Consider the following 19963-nt stretch of genomic DNA (forward strand, 5'->3'; position numbering starts at 1 on the left):
CAAGTTCAGAAACGTTAGGGACTAAATATTTAGGTAGTTTCTCGTTCTCTGATTGGTCAACTGTCAAAAAAAATCCTTCCAATTTAGGTAATTTTATTGGAACGCTGACTGGAAAGTTAGGCAAGAAAATTCTCCCTAAAAATTTAGGAAAGTTTTTTTTGTCAACATGACAGCTGATTGTTTTTAATTATAGAATTATGTTAGCAAAATTAAATCTATTTATGTGAAAAACGAGTAAAAAGTGCATTATCGGTTATAATTAATAATATTAATTTATTAAAGTTAAGTGAAATTTGGTTTCTGCCCCATGCGATCTGTAAAATTATTCAATAATTTTCGAAGTTTGACAATAACATCAGATCCAAAAAAATTTAGTCAATTTATTTAAATCTTCGTTCAGAAGATGACGTTACCTAAATATCTAGTCCCTAATATTTCCTGAACGTGCCCATTTTATGTTCACTTGTCATTTCATGTTTAAATACAAAAAATAATAAATGATTTTTATGATACATGGAATTGTGAGAGTAATTATGTTGAATAGTGCAAAACAAACTGGAGGGTATAATTTTTTGTTGGAATTTTTAATTATTTGCAACTATGTATAATCTGTTATAATAGTATTTTCTTGATTGCATTATAATTCTTACCTGATAACTTCTTATGATAGCCTGAACAGCCAAATGGTCATCAATCATTTTAGCATCTGGACGACCACCTTCTAACGATGATTGAATCGCAGATAGTGGAAGGGTATTCCTTTCCATTGGAGCATGATTGGGTGGTGCGGAATAGGTGTTATTCCTGAAATAAGCATCCCAGGACTAGAAGACAACACATAATTTTTGTAAAATTTTCATAAATTTATCGAATATATTATCTTACGATGTGAACTGATGCTGGATCACGCAGCCATGCATTATACATATCTTCTACATAGCTGGATGTTGTGCCATTCAAAAACGGTTCAGAAGCTGCTGAAGAACTGTATAATCTTACTGATGCAGCTGATGCAGCCGGTAGGATATCTTTCACGATCTGAGAAGAATATGTATATTGCATTTAAAAATTTTGATTTGAGGAACTAGAAAATAATTAATACTCACTTTGCTTTTGTTTGATCCACGTAGAAGCCATGCTGCAAAATGTTGATTTCCAGCTGGCGCTATGGCCAAACTAAACGCTGAACTTGCTCTATGCATTCTTTATTTTCTGAAAATAAAAAAAAAAAAAAACATTGAAAAAAGAACGAATAGAAACAAAGATCTAAATCAAGTTGAGGAGTGTTTTTTCAAAACTCCATAAGTGCTTTTTTCAAATTTTTCAGGAGAAGGTTTTTTCTGTCCCATTTGAATACAAAGCCGAATTTTCAAAAAGTAGAAATGAGGGGTTGTTCTTTCTTGAATAGCTAATCGATAGGCTTATTTGCTATTTCAATATTTGGAAAGATTCGTCCTTTTTGCTATCCTTTAAAAAACTATTTCTCTAACTTAGGAACTTTTGTCGAAATACACTTTTTTTCAACACAATTTCTTTCCTCGAAAATGGTGTTAGCATTATATGTTATCAATTTTGGAAGGAAGGGTTGAAAACAAAATAAACAAACATGCTAATAAAACCTGCACATTTGAAAATACCGGTCGACAATTTACATAAAGAACTGTTAGATATTTTTCGAATTAGAGTAACTTACTTTTGAGTAGTTTACCAACTTTATTACTATTTATGACTATTTTACGACTATTACCTCACAAATCATATTTCAGGACATAATAGTTATTTAATAGAAAGTAAATCATTATCTTTTTTTAACTTAATTATTTTCAATAACGTTAATAATTCTAATTGAAAAAATAATCATTATCTTTTTTTAACTTAATTATTTTCAATAACGTTAATAATTCTATATTTTGAATAACCGTAATTTTATTAACCTACACTCAAGATAAACAATAATTGTAAACTGTACCTTAGGTTAACTGTTATTAAATCAACCAATTGATGAACAAAAGCGGTGTTTACAAGTTTACTTTGATCAAAAAATAGTTTATTTACTGTTATCTATTAAAGAAATTATTTGCAATATAAAATGTTGGTGTGATAAAAGGCCAATTGTGCAGTGGTAAACTGTTATAATTAATTGGTTATTCATGAAGAAGTGCATATTTCTATTGATTAGCCCGATCAAACAAGGAATTGTCAATTTAATTTCTCAGTTAAATAAAGTATGAATTTTTTATAATAAAATTATTACGCATACGCCATAGTGTACCATCAAGTTAAATCTTGTTCATTTAATGCAGTTTTCTTTATTTGTGTCTTTAATCAAATTATTGAAACCAATAAACATTCTTTGAATTGAGTTGTTCTTAAAGATTCTTGAATAATAAATCACATAAGAAATCCTAGTTAAAAAGTTATCCAAATGTTTGTTGCTGGGGCCCCGCAACATAACTCGATTCTATTTTTGGATTTTTACAATGTTAAAAATACCTCAATACAGAACGTTGTTTATATCGATATATGGAAATGTAAATTCATCAATGAACATAAGGTAACACTGAAACACATATTAGGCAAATGTGATACACATCATAAAATTGTCTTTTTATTCAAAATAGCGCCTAAACGACCTTTGATCTAGACTAAAAGAAAATAATAATATATTCGATATAAAAAATTCATAAAACGAAACAAATATAAATAAAAACAGGTTATCCAATATATAATATAATTTTAATAATTTTTTATTATTTTTGTTATTTTTTTCTTCGTTAAAAACAGGTTATTCATTCGGCAAATGTTTTGTTTTTGTTTGATTTACTTAATTTTTTTTGTTTTTAATTTGGCAAATTCTTGCAATTTATTACTTTTAATTTGTTTTGTTTAAGCATATTGATACAAGAAAGAAATGATGAATAGCAATGCAAAAAAAAACTTTCTATTTTGTTTATTTATTTTTGAAAAAATCAAGTTTAAAAAATCGAAGTTAAACTTTTGGACTTAAGTCCAAAAGGGCAATGTTTCAAAATTAGATTTATTTTGGTTGTCGACCTGATATTTTCAGATATGTATCTATCTGTTGCTATATAACAGAAAATAATAGAATACAAAATGTTCAACTAACAGAAACTGTATTTAACATTTTCTATTTCTTACCAATACAATTTGCAATAATACTATTATATCCGGTTATGATTAAAGTAGAATCTGATATAAGTTATCAATCACTAAGGCTAACAACATTAAAAAATTGTGAAATTGCGGCAACGTAATGGTTGAATGGAAGGGTTATTTCTGAACAATATGAAGGCAACATGCATTGTACTTTTAATTCAATTTTGATATTTAGTATAAATTTGAGCGGCAAGCTAATATTATGTATAAACAGAATGTGAAAACTTGTTTACTGTTTTATGAACTAATTCATATATTCGAAAAAAAAATATCAAGCCATGTGACTACTGCAATTTAGGTTCAAAGAAGTTCAAGACGGCTGGCTGTAGACTGAGCTAGCTAAAGGAGGCAATTGAATGTTGCCTTGACGCCTGCAAGTCTATGATGCCGTCATAAATAAAGTCAGATTACTGTAATTATTATAATGCTGGTCTCGGTCTGTTTACTAAGATGTATACGTTATGAGTTGTGATCAATAGCAAATATTTGTTTCTTTCAATTACATTAACCTTCTTTTTTTTATTAAATTTAATTTAATAAGAGCATGTTTAAATAATATTTTGGTTATCATAAATTAGAAGTATGTATATTTGCTTGACAAATAAGCGTTTTCTAGACACAAGTTACAAAATTCAACTGTTTATAAGTTATGTTGACTCTGTTTATTATTGAGGTATATTTAAATTGTTTTTTTTTGCCTTTGTATCAATGCCAAGACAAAAGACCTTGTTGGCACGTGATTTAGTCGAAACGGTTTTTAAGTTTGCACATATGGATACATTTCGTTCGTCAATAATTTATTATTGAAATTCTTCAAAAAAAAAACTAATAAAACAACAGATAAATTCTATATTGATATACATTCAGGAAACTGCGTATTCATGCTAATATACACCTGATTAAATAATATGTACGTAAGTTTAAGGAAAAAAGCTTTTCTTTTCGTATAAACAGAGGCATGTACATTATGTGGTTTTCAGGAGTAGAAAAAACCACACAAACGGTTGATTGACATTATCTTATTGGATAAGAATTAAACCACTCCCCTCAGCAACAAACCAACTAACCAAGCAAAAAAAAAAACAAAAAAAAGATAAATATTAATAAATAATAATTAAACTTTCAACCCCAAATTTGATTGTGACATTCATGTTGTCTTTAATTATATAAATATTAATTTAATGAGGTTGTTAAGTTTGCAAAAGCTTTTCTAAATGAAAATGAAGTCAGATTTGAATGCAACTTAAAAAAACAAATCCAATTCTTCAGATGGTAGACAAAATTGCATCACATTTGCCATTTGTTTTGGCTGTATATTCATAAATTAAAGTTTTTAAAACACAAACATTTTTATCAACATGAAAAAAACACTTAATTGAATAAAACAATATCGGTAAAAATAAACAAATAAAATCATATAGCAACAGGTGGTTTTAACTGTTCAAAGTTAAAGTCTGCCATTTTTTGATCGGCATTTTACAATTTGTCACTTTTTAAGCGGATAATGGGCAGGTTGAATTTATGTAATTTCATTTTAAGTTGACAGGAATTTTAGTCATGAAAAATCTTCCTAACTCATTTTACTCCTGTAACTAAATTTATGTTCGGAAAATGAAGGAAGACTAAAAATCTATTACACGCTAAATACGCGTGTAGTACTCCCTGGCTCAATAGTGTGGCTGAAGACTGCAAGAATGCTTGTGTGCTATTAGTTACTAGGCCTTGCTCCTCCATGCAGTGTCTTGCCTCAAATTCATACATAAATATTTAATTAAAATAGTTAAAAATTTTGTTCATCTTTGAAAATGAAATCTTTTCATTTGAGAAAACCAAATTTTTCATTTTTAATTACAGTTTGTTGTTTGGTAAAATACCTTTTTTTGTTTGTCCCTTTGTTCAATTACACTTGCGTTATAAATTTTAAGAGAAGTTGCCCAAGAAGCATTTAATTTTATTTACACAAGTAAATAAATTTTGTTTTGCGCACATGTTTGTGGTTGTTTGCACTGCGTGCGTGCGTTAATTCACAATAAGTATTGTCTGTCAATGTGCCATGTGTGTCGAAATTTGCTCAGACACGTTAATCAAATAACAAGTTGAATAAACGACTGCGAGAAATCATAAATGATACTTGTGCCGATGCATTTCCATATTAGGCCATGAAATGTTTACATAGATGTCTGGTTAAATAAACCCTAACTTCGAGGTTTATTGACACATTCGTTTAAGCTGGAGCATTATTTGAAATAATAGGCAAGTTCAAGAAGGAGATTTGTGAGATATCAGATATTTTTTTAATATCAGATATTCTTCTCAGAACTCTGTATTTTTTTCTTTTGGAAATTTTTAAGACAAAAATCTATCCATGAACATCGTAACTTTTTTGCTCAAATGTCACTTAAAACACCAAAAAAATATATAACTTAACAAAATGATTGATTTTAAAATTCAATGATGATTGCATTTACAAGTAAAAAATCTGAAAAGAAATCACAATCACATGGGGAAAAAAAAAAGATCGAGCTACATAATATCCAATGTATTCGACAAAAAGAGCAAACAAATGTCATTGCAAATGATTTAATAAATTTGCTGATTTTATTTTACGAAGTAGCAACAGCAAGTCTATAAGCGAACACCGTTTATAAAAAAAACAGGCGCTCTGAAGTGAGGTAAAAAAAGGCATAACAATTTGATTGGTTCTATTAGATTAAGACAATTGGATTTCGTTTTTAATGGGGGTGATTTCTGAGTGCAAATGAAATTAACCCAAGAACTCTATTATTTGCTTATTTTCAGTGAGCGAAATCTTTTTGTGATATAAGAACAGATGAACTTCAAAGCCACGGGGAAAAATTAAATAAAAAAGTTTGTTAAAAAAGGTGATGAATGGTATCAAGCTTTTGCAGCATAATTCAGATACATGCAAGTGTCTTGAGACGAACTACGTAAACTAACTCAATTTTTAGCTTGTTCTCTTCTCTTAAACCCGTTTGCTGAATCGAAACTTAAGCATTTAAGTTCTAAATAAATCCTTATGTGACAGTTTACGCAGAGGAAAAAGTAGGGAATAAGAGTTTATGTTCAACATAAATTATTTAAGTTTCGATTCAGCAAATGGCCCTTAGTTGATTAAGCTGATTAAGATTCATTCATCTACCTTAGTCTGCATCGTTCTTAACAACATCCGCCAAGTATCTTTAGATGAAGTACCTTATAGAAACATGCTACAACTATTAAGGTATATAGTCCGGAAAAGTAAAAAAGAAACGAATTCAACTTCGCATTTCTCTTGCATTTGTGACGACCAACAAATCAAAATACAAATTTGTAATCTAAATATAGAAAAAGAATTTAGAAAACGAAGGTAATTTTACGTGGCATGTCAACGTGTCGTCAATTTATCCGCTGTGTTCCCTCCTGAAACTGAGAACGAAACGATTAATGTCGAATATCGGAATTGCTCTGAATGAAACTTATTCAGCAAATAGTTTTAGAGAAAGTAGTCCAGAAATGCTGTTCGAACAATTTTGATTTTGATAAAGCAAATAATTGCTTGATGTTACGTGAATTAGTTTCATCCCAATGTCCACATTTTATTATTATTTTATATTATTGAATGGAAATCATTTTATCTTAGTAAAAGCTCAATGTTATTCAGCTATTAAGTAAACACAATACTTATTGATTGAGGCAGCAAGCGGAGGAAAGGAGAGGCTGCCGCAATTAAATGGAATTTTACAATTTAGACTTCTGCCAACATAAACGTTTTCTTACTTGTATACATATTACATTTTTTTTATGCAAAATTTCAACCACTTTTTATAATATTCTAGAATAAATAAGCAAATCCTAATAAGATTGGGCTTTTTTAAAAGTTTGCACCACCCTTGCGATAATTAAGTCGTTTACTTAATAAGACTTTAGGTGAATTAATTGAGGTAATAAGATTTATGTACATCCAGCTAAATCGGTGTTATCCTATTACTGTGCATCTATTCAATAATCCAATAAAGCTTGCTTATCCATAGACTTTTATAAGGCCGGTACCGAAATATATAACCTAAACCTAAAAAAAAAACATACTCAAAAAAAACAGTCAAGTATCAAGGCATACTCAGTTTATTTGAGAGCATACTTCCACCTTACAACTAAAATGCCAAGGGTTATGACAAATCGCATAACAGCCATGCTGGGTGAGGTGAACGAATTATTTTGCAGGGATGACAAAATTAGTCTTTTTTTCCAGATACATAGAAGGTATGTGTACGCATAAATTTCTCCCGTCAACGGCCTTGAAATTGATAAAAAGTTGACAGGTATTGATTTAAAGTTCCTGTCTTTTTTATATGATTTTCCTTTGTGAACTTTTTCCGGCCTTAAACTAACACTGAATTCAATTTGTCAGGTGGTCACACAACAAAAAGTATGCATTTGACGGAAACCTAAGCATTGGAATTAACCCTTCAGGTACATCAGCATTAGAAGACATTTTCACTTTTTCCGGAATTATCGATCTAGGTATATCATTCATATGCTGCCTGACTGAAGAATTCAATTCGTCATTGTCTACGTTAATTGACCTGTCATTACTTCAGCCGAACTAACTGCGACATTGGTAATCGCCAAATTTAATGCAAAACAAATCTGTACCTATGTATATCTCCTTAACTCTGTTCATTTTTTGCAAAACACGTAAATCTCAAAAATATATCACAATTACCTATAAACTGTTCAAAGGTAAAAGAGCAGATATATTCTTAGAATAAACTTTCTTCAGTCAAATTAAATGCCAAAATAAATAAGTTCAAAAAAGCACAAAAAAAAGAAGAGAAAAAGCCAACAAACAAAATACAAATTACGAGAATCACAAGCAAAAGTCACAAGCAAACCATTATTAACTCAAACTAAATTTGCACATACAAAAAAAAAATCATGTCCGTTCGGCAAGTATCAACTGAACAATCAATAAAAAACGAAACGACACTAAATTATTGATTATAAATGCAGACTTTTTGGCCTTGGCCTTGAAAATAATGTTTGCTGGAAAACTAACTACATAGTCATGAATTTTCTTTTTTTATAATGAAAAATTGAATACATAATGGACAAGATTAATAAACTTTTCCCTTTATACCAGACCATAGTTCAAAAGTTATGTAAAAAAAAGAAATTAAGAGAACAAAAAAAATAAACTTAAAATACAACCAAAAAGTATTTTTGAATCTCAATCTCGTGAGAACACAAATAAACTTATTTTTTTTGCGATTCAAAAAAGATTCCTTCGAGCAAATCACTTTTTGATTACATAATAACTAAAAATTTCATTTTTTCAGTACAGTTGTTCCACACAAAAAATAAAATAATTAAGAAACCAAAAAAAAACACTTGTACTTGTCTCATGAACTTCAATTATTCAACAATTTAATGAAATTACATATTTCTTTTTTTTTTTTGTTAATCAATGAGAACAAAAATTAACACTAGTTTCCTAAAGAAGGGAAGGGCTTCTCCAAGGCAAGAAAAATCGAGACAAATTCAGTTCAATTTGGGTCACGAGTTTTTTACTTCTAAACGATTTTGTTTTTCTTTTGTTAAATTTTAAAACTTTTATTTCAACGAGATAACTACTAACCAGGTGATTTCAGTGATTGGTTTTTTTAAATATTTTTTTGTTGCAACCGAATAGATTTATTTAGTGAATTTCCAGATGCACGGCAGTCAGAAGTGCATAAGAAAATTTATTTAACGCGACGACGAGAGCTTTTTCGATTCCCCTTCTGGTCGAGGGAAACGTTCTGTAATGACTGAGAACCAAAAAAAAGTTCTGTGTTCGTTTGGTGGTGGTTCAGTGAGTAGCAGCGCAGAGCTTTGAATCACTGGATTTCAATCGAATTGGATTGAAGATGGTGGTAGTGGCGTATTGAAGGGGGGTGCTCAGGGGACTCAAACCCCCTCAAGCGTACAAGTTAAAGTAATTATTTAAGTAATTTCGTCATAATGTACATGATTAACTGTAACTTTTTCGTAAATCTTAGAGATTTAGATGGAGGTCCGATACTCGAGTGTTGGGGTACCTTTTATCAGATTTTTGTATCTATCGACCGTTTTTTGAGTATAATAAATTGTTGGGAATTCTTTACATTAAATTATGTATTCAAAAAAAAAACCTTTGTTAATTAAGTTGTCTTAAAAAAATAACCATAAGATTTATCCAATGCGTGATATTTACTTAAAAATAACATAGCATAAAAAAAGTAACCAACTCGGTTAAATTTAGGTTAAATGTTTTTGGCAGATGGTTTTATTTTGTTTTTTTTTTTTTTTTATTAAAGAGGAGTATCATGGCAAAAAGAGGCAGAGAAAAATATTAAACAATAAGGCATACAGCTGAAAATTATTTTATTCACCTCAATAGTGTCAAACATTTAATAGAGGTAAAATATTTAACCCAATTCACACACGGCCTTTAAATTTGCTGGTATCTAAACCTGAACCTCAAATTGTAACAGAAAATTAATTTAACTAACAATCATTCATAAATCTATTTAAAAAATTAAATGTTGATTAAGTATAAGTAGTTTAAATTTGAATTTGGTAATAACCACAAATTTATCTTATATTTAAGTTTGAATTATTGTAACAAGAATTGTAATACATATTTAAAAAAAATCGAATTTAAAAATCTTTTAATTTTTCTTAAAGTCTGAACTATATCAAAACACAAAGTGAAAAGAGTACAAAAATGTTTAAAATGTTTAAATATTTAAAATTTTTAAATATCACATTAATATAAATTTGTTTTTGTAATTTTTTACTTGTTATACTTTTTGAATAAACCTATTAAAAACAACGCTCTAGACAATAATCAACAAAATAATTAAATGACAGATTACAGAAGCATGATAATAAAAAAAAATCAGGATGAATTTAAGTGGCATTTTATACAAACAGAAAGATCTTAAGTCATCCTAAAAAAAACTTTATTTCTTTTTGCTCCAAAAACTACATTAAATTTCAAATCGAAATAAAGTTTTTTTTAGGACGGCTTTACTTTCTGTTTGTGTAAAATCTTTAGACTTTTAAGAACTCTGAAAAAATAGATATTTCAATGCGAAAGAAGGAGATGGTAGCAGAAGTAGAAGTTTACTGAGAGCAGTAAGATGTTACTAAAGCAGTGCTGGAGATCGTAGGAAAAATTCCCTTTTGTGGGAATATTGACATCAAAAGAGAAAATGGGAAACCCGCCTGGTTTAGTGGGAATTTCTTTTTAAACTGAAAAAATTATAATTTTCACAATGTTTTAATAAGTTTTTGAAAAATAAAAGTGTAAACATATAATTCTTATGTAATTGCTTTAAAAAAGGTCTCCTTTTAAGAATAATTTACTTCATTAACTCGAATTTTTAAATCCTAATTTGGCACTAAACGTAACAGAATAAATTGTAAAAACTTAACAACTCCTATGGCAATTTTTTGAATGTGCCATTTTTGACCCCCTCTAACTTCCACACCAAAAAAGCCAGTAATTAAAAACTCGCTTCATTTGTTGAGCTGGTCAAAACCAAACTGCTCACAAATTTAAGCTTTGTACGATGAGTAGTTTCTGAGATAAAAGTCTTAAAAAATCGCGAAAATCGTAATTGACTCACTGACAGATCATCAAAATTATGAAGTACTTCCCGCTATCGTAGAAACTTGAAATTTTACACTGTGAAATCTCATCATGTGGAAGGAAAAAATCGAAAATTTGAGACTTTCAATTCAGGGGACGTGGTAAACGCCCATTTTCATCGAATTTTCATCAATTTTATTATAGAGCAGAATCTTGAAATTTCGGAGAATGGTAGAGTTGGTAGTTTATACAAAGGAAAAAATTTACAATTTGAGAATTTTAGCCAGAGGACGTGGCAAGCGCCCATTTTCACTGAATTTTCATCAAATTTAATAGAACTTCTGTATATGGTAGATCCTTGAAATTTGGTAGAATGGTAGAGTTGAAAGTTTAATTAAATTTTCATCAAATATTATAGAGCACTTCTGATTATCGTAGAATCTTGAAATTTGGGAGAATGGCAGAATTGGTAGTTTACACAAAGGAAAAAATTAATAATTTGAGAGAGATTAATAATTTCAAGAGAATAATTGACAGGGGCGTGGTAATCGCACATTTCCGCTGAATTTTCATCAAATATAGAGATTTTAAATTCTACAGCAATACCTTGCAAAAATTAGTGAAATCACTACAAAAACATTACTGTTAAAAAAAAGAGCCAAGTGCTCCTATGTTGAAATTATGCTGGCACAAAAAGTACTGAGATGTAAAAGTTTACCAAGTTCTAAAGTTTGGTTTCAAATTTGTATCAATTAAATTTTTATTATTAACTTGGCAATTTTTGAAATAACTTTAAAAATCGGTAATTTAAAGAAAAATTTTCAAGAGAACAATCAAAATTTTGTTGATACAAATTTGACACCAAACTTTAGAACTTGGTATGCTTTTACATTTCAGTATTTTTTGCGTCAGGAGAACTTGGCTCTTTTTTTAACAGTAATGTTTTCGTAGTGATTTTATTTACTTAAAAGGTCTACAAAAAATTAAAAGAGCAACAAAAAATAATTGAAAAATTTTACACGTCAGCCCCCTTCAAATTTTTTTTCTGAATACGCCACTGACATGGTGACAATGGTGGAAATGACTATAGCCGTGTTGTATAGTGAAGAAGAAAAGGAGGCAACTACTGTACATTATCTACATACGTAATCAACTTTTTATTATTTTTTTTCGGGCAATGAGAAGAGAATTTCTTATTTTCTAGAATCAAATCTTATCTTGTTGTTATGACGGCGAGTAGAGGAGGTGTGCAAACAAATAAATTATTTGCGCAATTCAATGACATTTTCTCTTATAGACCAAAAAGCGGAAGGACAAATATTTTTTTCTTTTTCTGATTTGATTATGAAAGACATAAAGTTCTTATAGAAAAAAAGGGAACGTAGTTGTTTTATTTTGGTGTCAGGTAGAGAAGGAGGGAGGTTATACAAAAAATTTAATAAACGAGCCCCCATCAAAGTACTTGAGATTAGAGGAACCCAAAGAACTTTACCAAACAAATTCATACTCAATGAGCACATGTATAATAGCAAGCTCTTGTTTGGTTCATTCTCTCCTGAGAAGCTTTGCTAACTCTGAATTGTTATGATTTGACAGAAGTTATCGAGGGTGATTCACACGCCCTCGATATTGAGCAGGATATTGTCGCTCGCAACGTGTTTCTGGTTGTGGCAAATATTCTATTCACTTGCAAACAAGACGACACACAGTCACTGAACTTGTTAACATAACAAATCCTCGAAATCACTTTTATTTTCGAGATTAACTTTCACCCGAAAGAGTTTAGAGAGGCTAGGCAATATCATCATCATCATAAAATTTTGGTGACGTGAAGACAAAAAATAAAGATTTATCAAATTAAAAATTAAAAATAAAAATATTTTTATCTAATAAATGTTATCATTTACATTTTTTTTGGAATAATTAATAAAATTATTTTGTATGTTACCTTTTTTTCTCCTTATTTTTTAGGTGTCCTCGGGATTATGAGATAATTTTTTTCTTTTGTTTATTTGATCGAAATAATGATTCACTTGGTATTAACTTGAAGACGAAGATTTTGGTTGAATGATAGTTGATTAAGAAATTTAAATTAATTAAACAAAATATATGGGTCGATCCCGATCGGAAATTGTAAAAAATATTATAGTTCTTGAGCCGAAAAGCAAAACCCACTTGATTTTTCGAGTGAATGAAGACAGTGAACGTAAAAATTAAATTTTTTTTTGTGATAAATGAATTTTTTTTTTTTGGTTTGTCAGGTTGGTAAATGTTATGAAGTTGGATAGAGTTGAAATGAAAAGTAAAATGGTTGTTGTCTAGGATTGGAATATATGCTCTTTAGAGCATGCAATGAAACGATGAAATTTGTATGATAAAAATGTTGATTGTGAATTATATTAAGAAAATATAGGGTGATTCAAAATGCATTGGCCTTTAGAAATGGAAAAAGTACAAAAGTGAATATTTTCCAAATTATATTCATGCCTATTATAGAAGACGCAGTGACTCAGTCCCCGGGAATCTACTCGATCCGCAACCGAATCAAATTTCAATCTGTGAACTCCCCGGGATGAACTGTATTATCCATCCACGAAAACACACTAAACTGCTTACCGACATATGTCATTGTTGACACTTACATAGCCAAATGTCTTTCTATCACTTCCGCACCGGCGGCTTCGGTAATACGAAATGTTGTGAAAGTGACTCTCACTCCCGCCGCAGTGCATCTGCGTCTTCGGTAATAGGCATGATTTTGTTAGTTTGCATTTTTTTTCCGACTTATAAAAACTTACAAACCTTTTGCAATGTTTTGATTTTCGTTTTATTTTGGTCATAAACAAAAAAACGGAGAAAACAAAATATTTTTACTTATGTAGGTATCTACTTGTAAATATTGACGAATGTTTAAGGCTTTTATGTACTTTGAAATTTTTGTATTTTGTCAACATTAAAATCGTGTTTCGACTAGAACATAAATAATGATATAATTTCGGAAATTCACCAAAAAGTCTTTTCATTGCAAATTATTTCATTTCGTTTGACAGCTCATTTTTGCTTTTTTTTTTATCCCACTCGCCATGTCATAAATTTAGAGCTGAACCATGTTTTCCATGTTGCCATGGCGACATTGGGACATGGTGACATGGCGACATGGCGAAATTGCGACATGGCAGCATAGCGACATGGCGACATAGCGACATTGCGACATGGCGTCATAGTGACATGGTGACATAGCGACATGGCGACACATAGCGAAATGGCGCAATATAGTGACATGGCGATATAGCCATAAACAAAAAATACCAAGACTGGAAAATTTCGTACGTCTTTCCCCCCAAAACCCTTTTGTGTACAGTGCTGTCTGTGAATATATGTGAAAGCCACCACGTTGGTAAATGACGTTAACACGCACACATTTATAGATTCACGACATTCACCACACATCCAACACGAACACAACGATAGGTTCACGACATTCACCACACCTCCCAGCTTGTAGGCAAACGTCAGTTGACCGCCGAGTTTCCAGTCTTGGTATTTTTTGTTTATGGATATAGCGAGATGATGACATATCGACATGGCGACATAGCGACACGGCAATTGACCCTTAATTAAGCCTTTCTTTCATTGTTAAAGTGGGGTATAGGATTTTCAAATGCACCACATGTGGCATTCCCAAATCTTAACTTCAATATTATTTTAGCCGCATTTTAAATAACAAACAAAAATTGTCGAAGCTGTAAAAATGAAATGATTAATTTTTCATTAAATTGAGATCGAGAATGTTTAGCAATATTGGGACAGTGACGGTGTAGATTTTTTTTTGTTTTAATGCAAAGAATTTTGCTTTCGCTATGATTTTTATTTATTTGTATTCCTTTTTTTTTTGTGCGGTGTTTATTTGTAGAAATTTGAATTTTATTGTAGCTATTGTAAAGAGCCCTTGCTAAGGCCCAGAGCTATATTCCCATTTGTCCTCCCGTTATTTCGGCCCTGGCCATGTCAGTCATACAAAATCAACAAGATTTAAAAAACTACACAACCTATCAACCGTTTTTAAGGTTTTATTACTTTCTTATGAGGTGTTATAAGAAATATTTGATGAAAGGATTTGTATCTACTTTTGAACCACTGTATACATGAGTTTCCCACATTCTTCTTATTTGAGTAGGAAGTGTCAACATTTTGATGGAATAGCGAGCAGAGTCTCCAAAAAAATGGCTAATTGAAGCTCTTTAAAGCTAAATTGATATTACGTGTGAAATTGACGCAACCCGCAAGTTCAATAAACAATATTAATGTTTTATTTATATAAAAATAATACTATGTTTGGAATCTTGATAGAAGCAAAAACTAACTAATACTCTAAAAGGAAAACTATGAGTTGTTACCCGCGCAATGCTTTGGCATTACACTGACTCCATTATCAAACTCAGCAGGGGACAGGTTTCCTATAAGACACAACGACGTAATCCCCCTCAATTATAATAGGAGTGCTTCTCTATGATATCTTGCAACTAGTATTTTCAATAACCAGAACCTATATGAATGAAAGTTACAGAGAAGAAAGTTTTTCTCATCATCTCAAATACTCACAAAAATTTCGATTTCATTTGAAACCAAGTCCTCTCAGAGGTTACAACATTATTTTATTTTTGTCTTTGTTTTCAAGTTCAAGTGGATAAAGTGTTTTGTTTTTTCTAATTTAATATGCGTACCTATTTACTTGCTTTTATAATTGGATTCGTTTTAAACGCAGCTCAAGCTCAAAATTCTAAGGTTGGTTAGTTAAAATTTCAAAGTTATCAAAGTTACCATCGAAAAATGTGACTTGAGGTTTAAAATTAACACTTAATTGCAACAGACCAAAAATTACTCAACTATGCCTTAATTTTAAATTTGCCTTTTTTCCAGAAAACCAAATGCTTAAACCCTCCAAGAACGGCCAAAAGGGTTGAATTATATATAAAAGAATGTCAAGAAGACGTCAAGAATAAATTGATAAAAGGTAATTCCAAAAGTCCTATAAACACCTAAAAATAAGGACCCACAAATAAAATGATAACACCCTTCTACTTTCAGAAGCTTATCAAATTTTGAAAGACGAAGGCAACGATGATGAAAAATTAATTGAAGATGACTATGGTGATGAGAGTTTTGATCCACATTCATATGACTATCCTGATAACCATCACGATAGACTTATGCGAGCCAAAAGAAGAAGCTATAGCCACATTTACCATCCGACATTGGTTCCATATGAAGACAAACGTATTGCTGGGGTATGTATGCATTATAAGTATTCTTTTTTTTTTAAAAAGTGCAATGTCATTTTTGTTTGGCCAAAACAATAACTTTTGATCGTACCGTGTGAATGCAATATAATTAACCCTATTCTTGCAATTTTATTGGCGTCTTCGTCTTGGTCTCGGTCGTGGGCTGCGATTTTGGTTATACACTGTGAGAAAATAAAATTGAAATTTTTAATGGGGACTTTTAATAAAATGGAGAGTGAATAAATTTGGCTTATAAGAGAAGTTAGTGGCTTAGTTGCAAAGTGTGGACAAAAGTGAAAATATTTTTTTTCTCGCTAGCGCAATTTGTTTGGAAAAAAAGTATTCAAATGGTTTTTTAGACCAAAAATAAGCTTTCTGCAGAATTTTTGTAATTTTTTCATTTCGAGAAATCATCAAAAATCCAGTTTTAAATTTTTCACTTTTGTACTTTTTCACTTTTTAGGTCAATGTAATTAAGGCTTAATTAACATACGAAAAAGAGAATCCATTGAAAAATAGTAGTAGGGGTACCCCAAAATAGTGTTTTAGGTCCTATTATTAACACGTAATATACCTCAAATTAATAGAAAACACAATCGCAGCTATATTTTGTTGAAGACACCGCTAAAAAACATAACTTAACCTCAAGGAAAATAAATTGCTAGATAAATTGGTAAAACCTGCATTAAGTTGTAATTGGCAAGAGGAGGAGTCTTTTAATGCGGTAAAAATTCTTACACTTTATTGAGCACGCGTGTTCTAGAATTAATATAAGCTTTTTGATATTTGAATACCTACTTACGGAAAAAACATAGGAACATTTTGGGTACTGACTGCTTTTTGAGGTCAGTTACGGGTGTTATCCAGATTTTCGATTCACCTGTTGCTAACTAGCAACTTGCTTTAAAATTACTCTTGATCACGATGGTACTATATTTATAAACAATCGTTTTGATCTTGGATTTGGTTATCTTGAATTTTTTTTTCTGGAACAAATATTGTAGTTGTGTAGTGTGCACCTACATCTTGGAATTGTTCTCCAAAACATGTAACTAGTTCTGTACCCTTCCAAGTGTTAATTTTGTATGGTCTTTCCTTTTGCAAGTTAAAAAGATTCTTATCTAGAAATATAAATGTAAATCTCATAAATGATAGAATGATTAATGTTTCCAAAATATTAATAGACAACATAAAGTAATGAGCAAACTATAACTACAACACGGAAACTAAGAGAAGAAAACGAAAAATGCATATGAATATAATAAAACAGGGTGGTTTCAGCTAAGTTCGATGGAATTTGCAACTGAAAAGAGTTTTCTTTTTCCACAATTTTTATAAACTTAAAAGGTAATAAAATAGTTTCAAAGGATCGATAAGTTAAATCGAATTTTAAAAGTGAATAATTTTTAAATACAAAAAGTTACACATACACCGTGGTGACTCACTTTAAAAATATTATTTTTTAAGATAAAGGTGTCGAATGGAAAACTAGAAAGCATCAAATATTTAAACACATCACAAATTTTTAGGAAGACTACTACCTTTTGTGGTTAACAGATAGGAGAAAGCAAGAAATTGAATAAATGCGTCGTTATATATGAAAGTGGTATAAGTCCATGTAGAAAAAAACCATTAAGATGACTTTTAAACTAACCGCAATTAAATGCGCCCAACAATTCCTGGTTTTTTTAAGTCCTGTGTTTGAGAAGAAATCATGTGGTGACTTTCCCCATTTTCTTCTGCATTCATCTGCAAATAAGTCGAAGTAAGACCACCTAATTTACCTAATTTTTCAAATGATTGAAAAGTGGAGGCAAAGTTTTTTTAAGTGAGGGGAGGAACAAACGGTCTTAAAAATCCAATAATTTTGTCTTTAAAAAAATTGTATATGTATTTCTTGATCAAACTTTGAAGAACAACTTATTTGTACCAACTACAGATATAACCAGAATTATATATCGTTGTAAATACAATTTATTGTGTCGAGCTTTAATATCCAAAACGCACTGTTCGAGCCGATTTCAATGAAAATTTAAATACAGAAACTTTAATTATCCGTAATATTAACATTTGGCAAAATAAAAACTAAAACTTGGAACATTCCACCTATTAGTTCAATTCTCAAAACTCTAGGTTCAAGCTTCAGTTAATAAATAAATAAGAACTTATAAATTAATAAGAACTTATAAAATAATTTGCGACTTTCTTGCAACTCAATAACTTTGGACACAAATACAACGCAACAAAAGTCCATCTTTTATAACTAGTTTCAGCCAATTACCATGATCTTTTTATTTATCTAACAAATTATCACATCCCGTTTCTTTTTAGATGAGTTTCTTGTTCGTGCCAATGCTAATAGTTATATCAGTGCCAAGAAGTAGAAGAATTAAGATGTTTGAAATAAAAGTGATCAATCAAAGCTATGCTTAAAAACAATATTCTTGTTACTTTTCCATCAGTGTAATTTTTGTTCCTACCAAACAAAAAAAAAAAACATGTAATTGTTCAATGTTAAATGTCTATGCAGAAAGTCATGGCCCTTATCCATAATGTGCATGTTAACGAATTTATATAAGAATGTTTATTTTTGTTAAAATTTCCCATAAATGATCTCTCAACAAGCATCTCTTTTAGCACAAGTGAAGAGTCAATTAAAAACAATACAAAACTAAATAAATCTTCTTTTACAGTGCCTGCTGCATTGCGTGTATGCAAAAAACAATGCTATCGACCAAATGGGATGGCCAACACTAGATGGCCTTGTAGACTTCTATTCGGAGGGTGTCAACGAACATGGATTTTTTATGGCAACTCTGCGAGCTGTTAACCAGTGTTTAAATGTTGTTACTGTTAAATATCATGTTAATCGACGAAAATTACCCGAAAAGGGCCAAAGTTGTGACTTGGCGTTTGATGTTTTCGACTGTATTTCGGATCAAATCACTGGCTATTGTTTGGACCACTTCCGGCAAGCATGATAATATAATAATGATATGGGAATATTTTTTCCCATAAAGGTTTTATGTGTTTTTTATGAATGAAAAACAAAGCACAGTTACCAACAATGCTTTATAATTTTGTATGTTAATACAGTAAAATAAGGAGAAAAAAGGGGTAAATCTCGGAATGAATGTTAGTAGAATTTTTTTTTGCTCAATATCTTCCTTTTGCCATTCTATAACATATCTCAAAAGTCTAGAAAAATCTCATGTCCGCTTGTCGCGATTTCAAGGTCAAATCGCGAAATGGAGATTTTCAAAATTAGCACAAATAGGCTATGGTATTATATACACATATGATACATGATTTCAAGGAATTTTTTAATGCTGATTCCAAAAAATCTAAAATCAAGACAATCTGACGTCTCTGGAAAAAGTTATACCTGTTTTTCATCTGTCAACTCATATTATTATAACAGTTGCAAACTTACTGCCGAAAAACCCTTAAAAGTTATGGTAGATGAACCAAATTTTGCATGAAGATTTTAGAATCCATCATTATTAAAAATCAAAACAATCCATTAGAAAAAATATATATACCTACGAAATAATGGTATTTTTTTATGGAGGGGCAAGTTTTAGGATATGCACTAAAGAAGATTCTTGTTCATCTTAGGAATAAGTGCTAATAGGCTAATTTTTTCATTTTAATCTTTGTTTGGATATTCTTTAACTACCCTCAAAAATCTAAGAAAATCTCATGTCCGCAAGTCCTAATTTTCTTGGTTGAAAGATAAGGTGCAGATTTGAAAAAATTGAAAAACTACTCTTCAGATATTTGTGTCAGATCAACATGAATAAGGTACATTACTTTTCAGGGATGGTCATATTGATTTATTTGTGGGTTTTGTTGGAATCAGGGTTAAAAAATTACTTGAAATGATATG

The 19963-nt window shown here is 30.4% G+C and overlaps 2 protein-coding genes across 7 annotated transcripts in view; one reads left to right on the forward strand and one right to left on the reverse strand.

The window, feature by feature from the left end:
* LOC129912697 (2-oxoglutarate dehydrogenase complex component E1-like) overlaps positions 1–12981 on the reverse strand; it is a 45204-nt gene extending 32223 nt beyond the window's left edge. For 5 of the 6 annotated variants that reach the window (XM_055991063.1, XM_055991065.1, XM_055991062.1 and 2 more), the window contains exons 1-4: positions 8813–8999; positions 1107–1212; positions 886–1038; positions 651–824 (exon numbers count right to left, since the gene is read on the reverse strand). In XM_055991063.1, coding sequence (XP_055847038.1) covers positions 651–824; positions 886–1038; positions 1107–1202 — 423 coding nt within the window. In that variant the 5' untranslated portion in view covers positions 1203–1212; positions 8813–8999. Of the gene's footprint in view, positions 1–650; positions 825–885; positions 1039–1106; positions 1213–8812; positions 9000–12740 lie in introns of those variants that run through there. The other variant, XM_055991061.1, reaches the window with a different exon arrangement.
* Positions 12982–15646: 2665 nt separating this feature from the next.
* Positions 15647–19139, forward strand: LOC129909394 (general odorant-binding protein 70; the record flags this gene model as incomplete). The annotated part of the gene is made up of 3 exons (XM_055986480.1): positions 15647–15806; positions 15881–16080; positions 18768–19139. Coding segments are annotated over 3 exons (648 nt in total), but the record flags the coding sequence as incomplete, so codon positions are not given.
* Between the last annotated feature and the right edge of the window lie 824 nt (positions 19140–19963).

This window comes from Episyrphus balteatus, chromosome 2 (genome assembly GCF_945859705.1).
Source record: "Episyrphus balteatus chromosome 2, idEpiBalt1.1, whole genome shotgun sequence".
Taxonomy (NCBI): Eukaryota; Metazoa; Arthropoda; class Insecta; order Diptera; family Syrphidae; genus Episyrphus; species Episyrphus balteatus.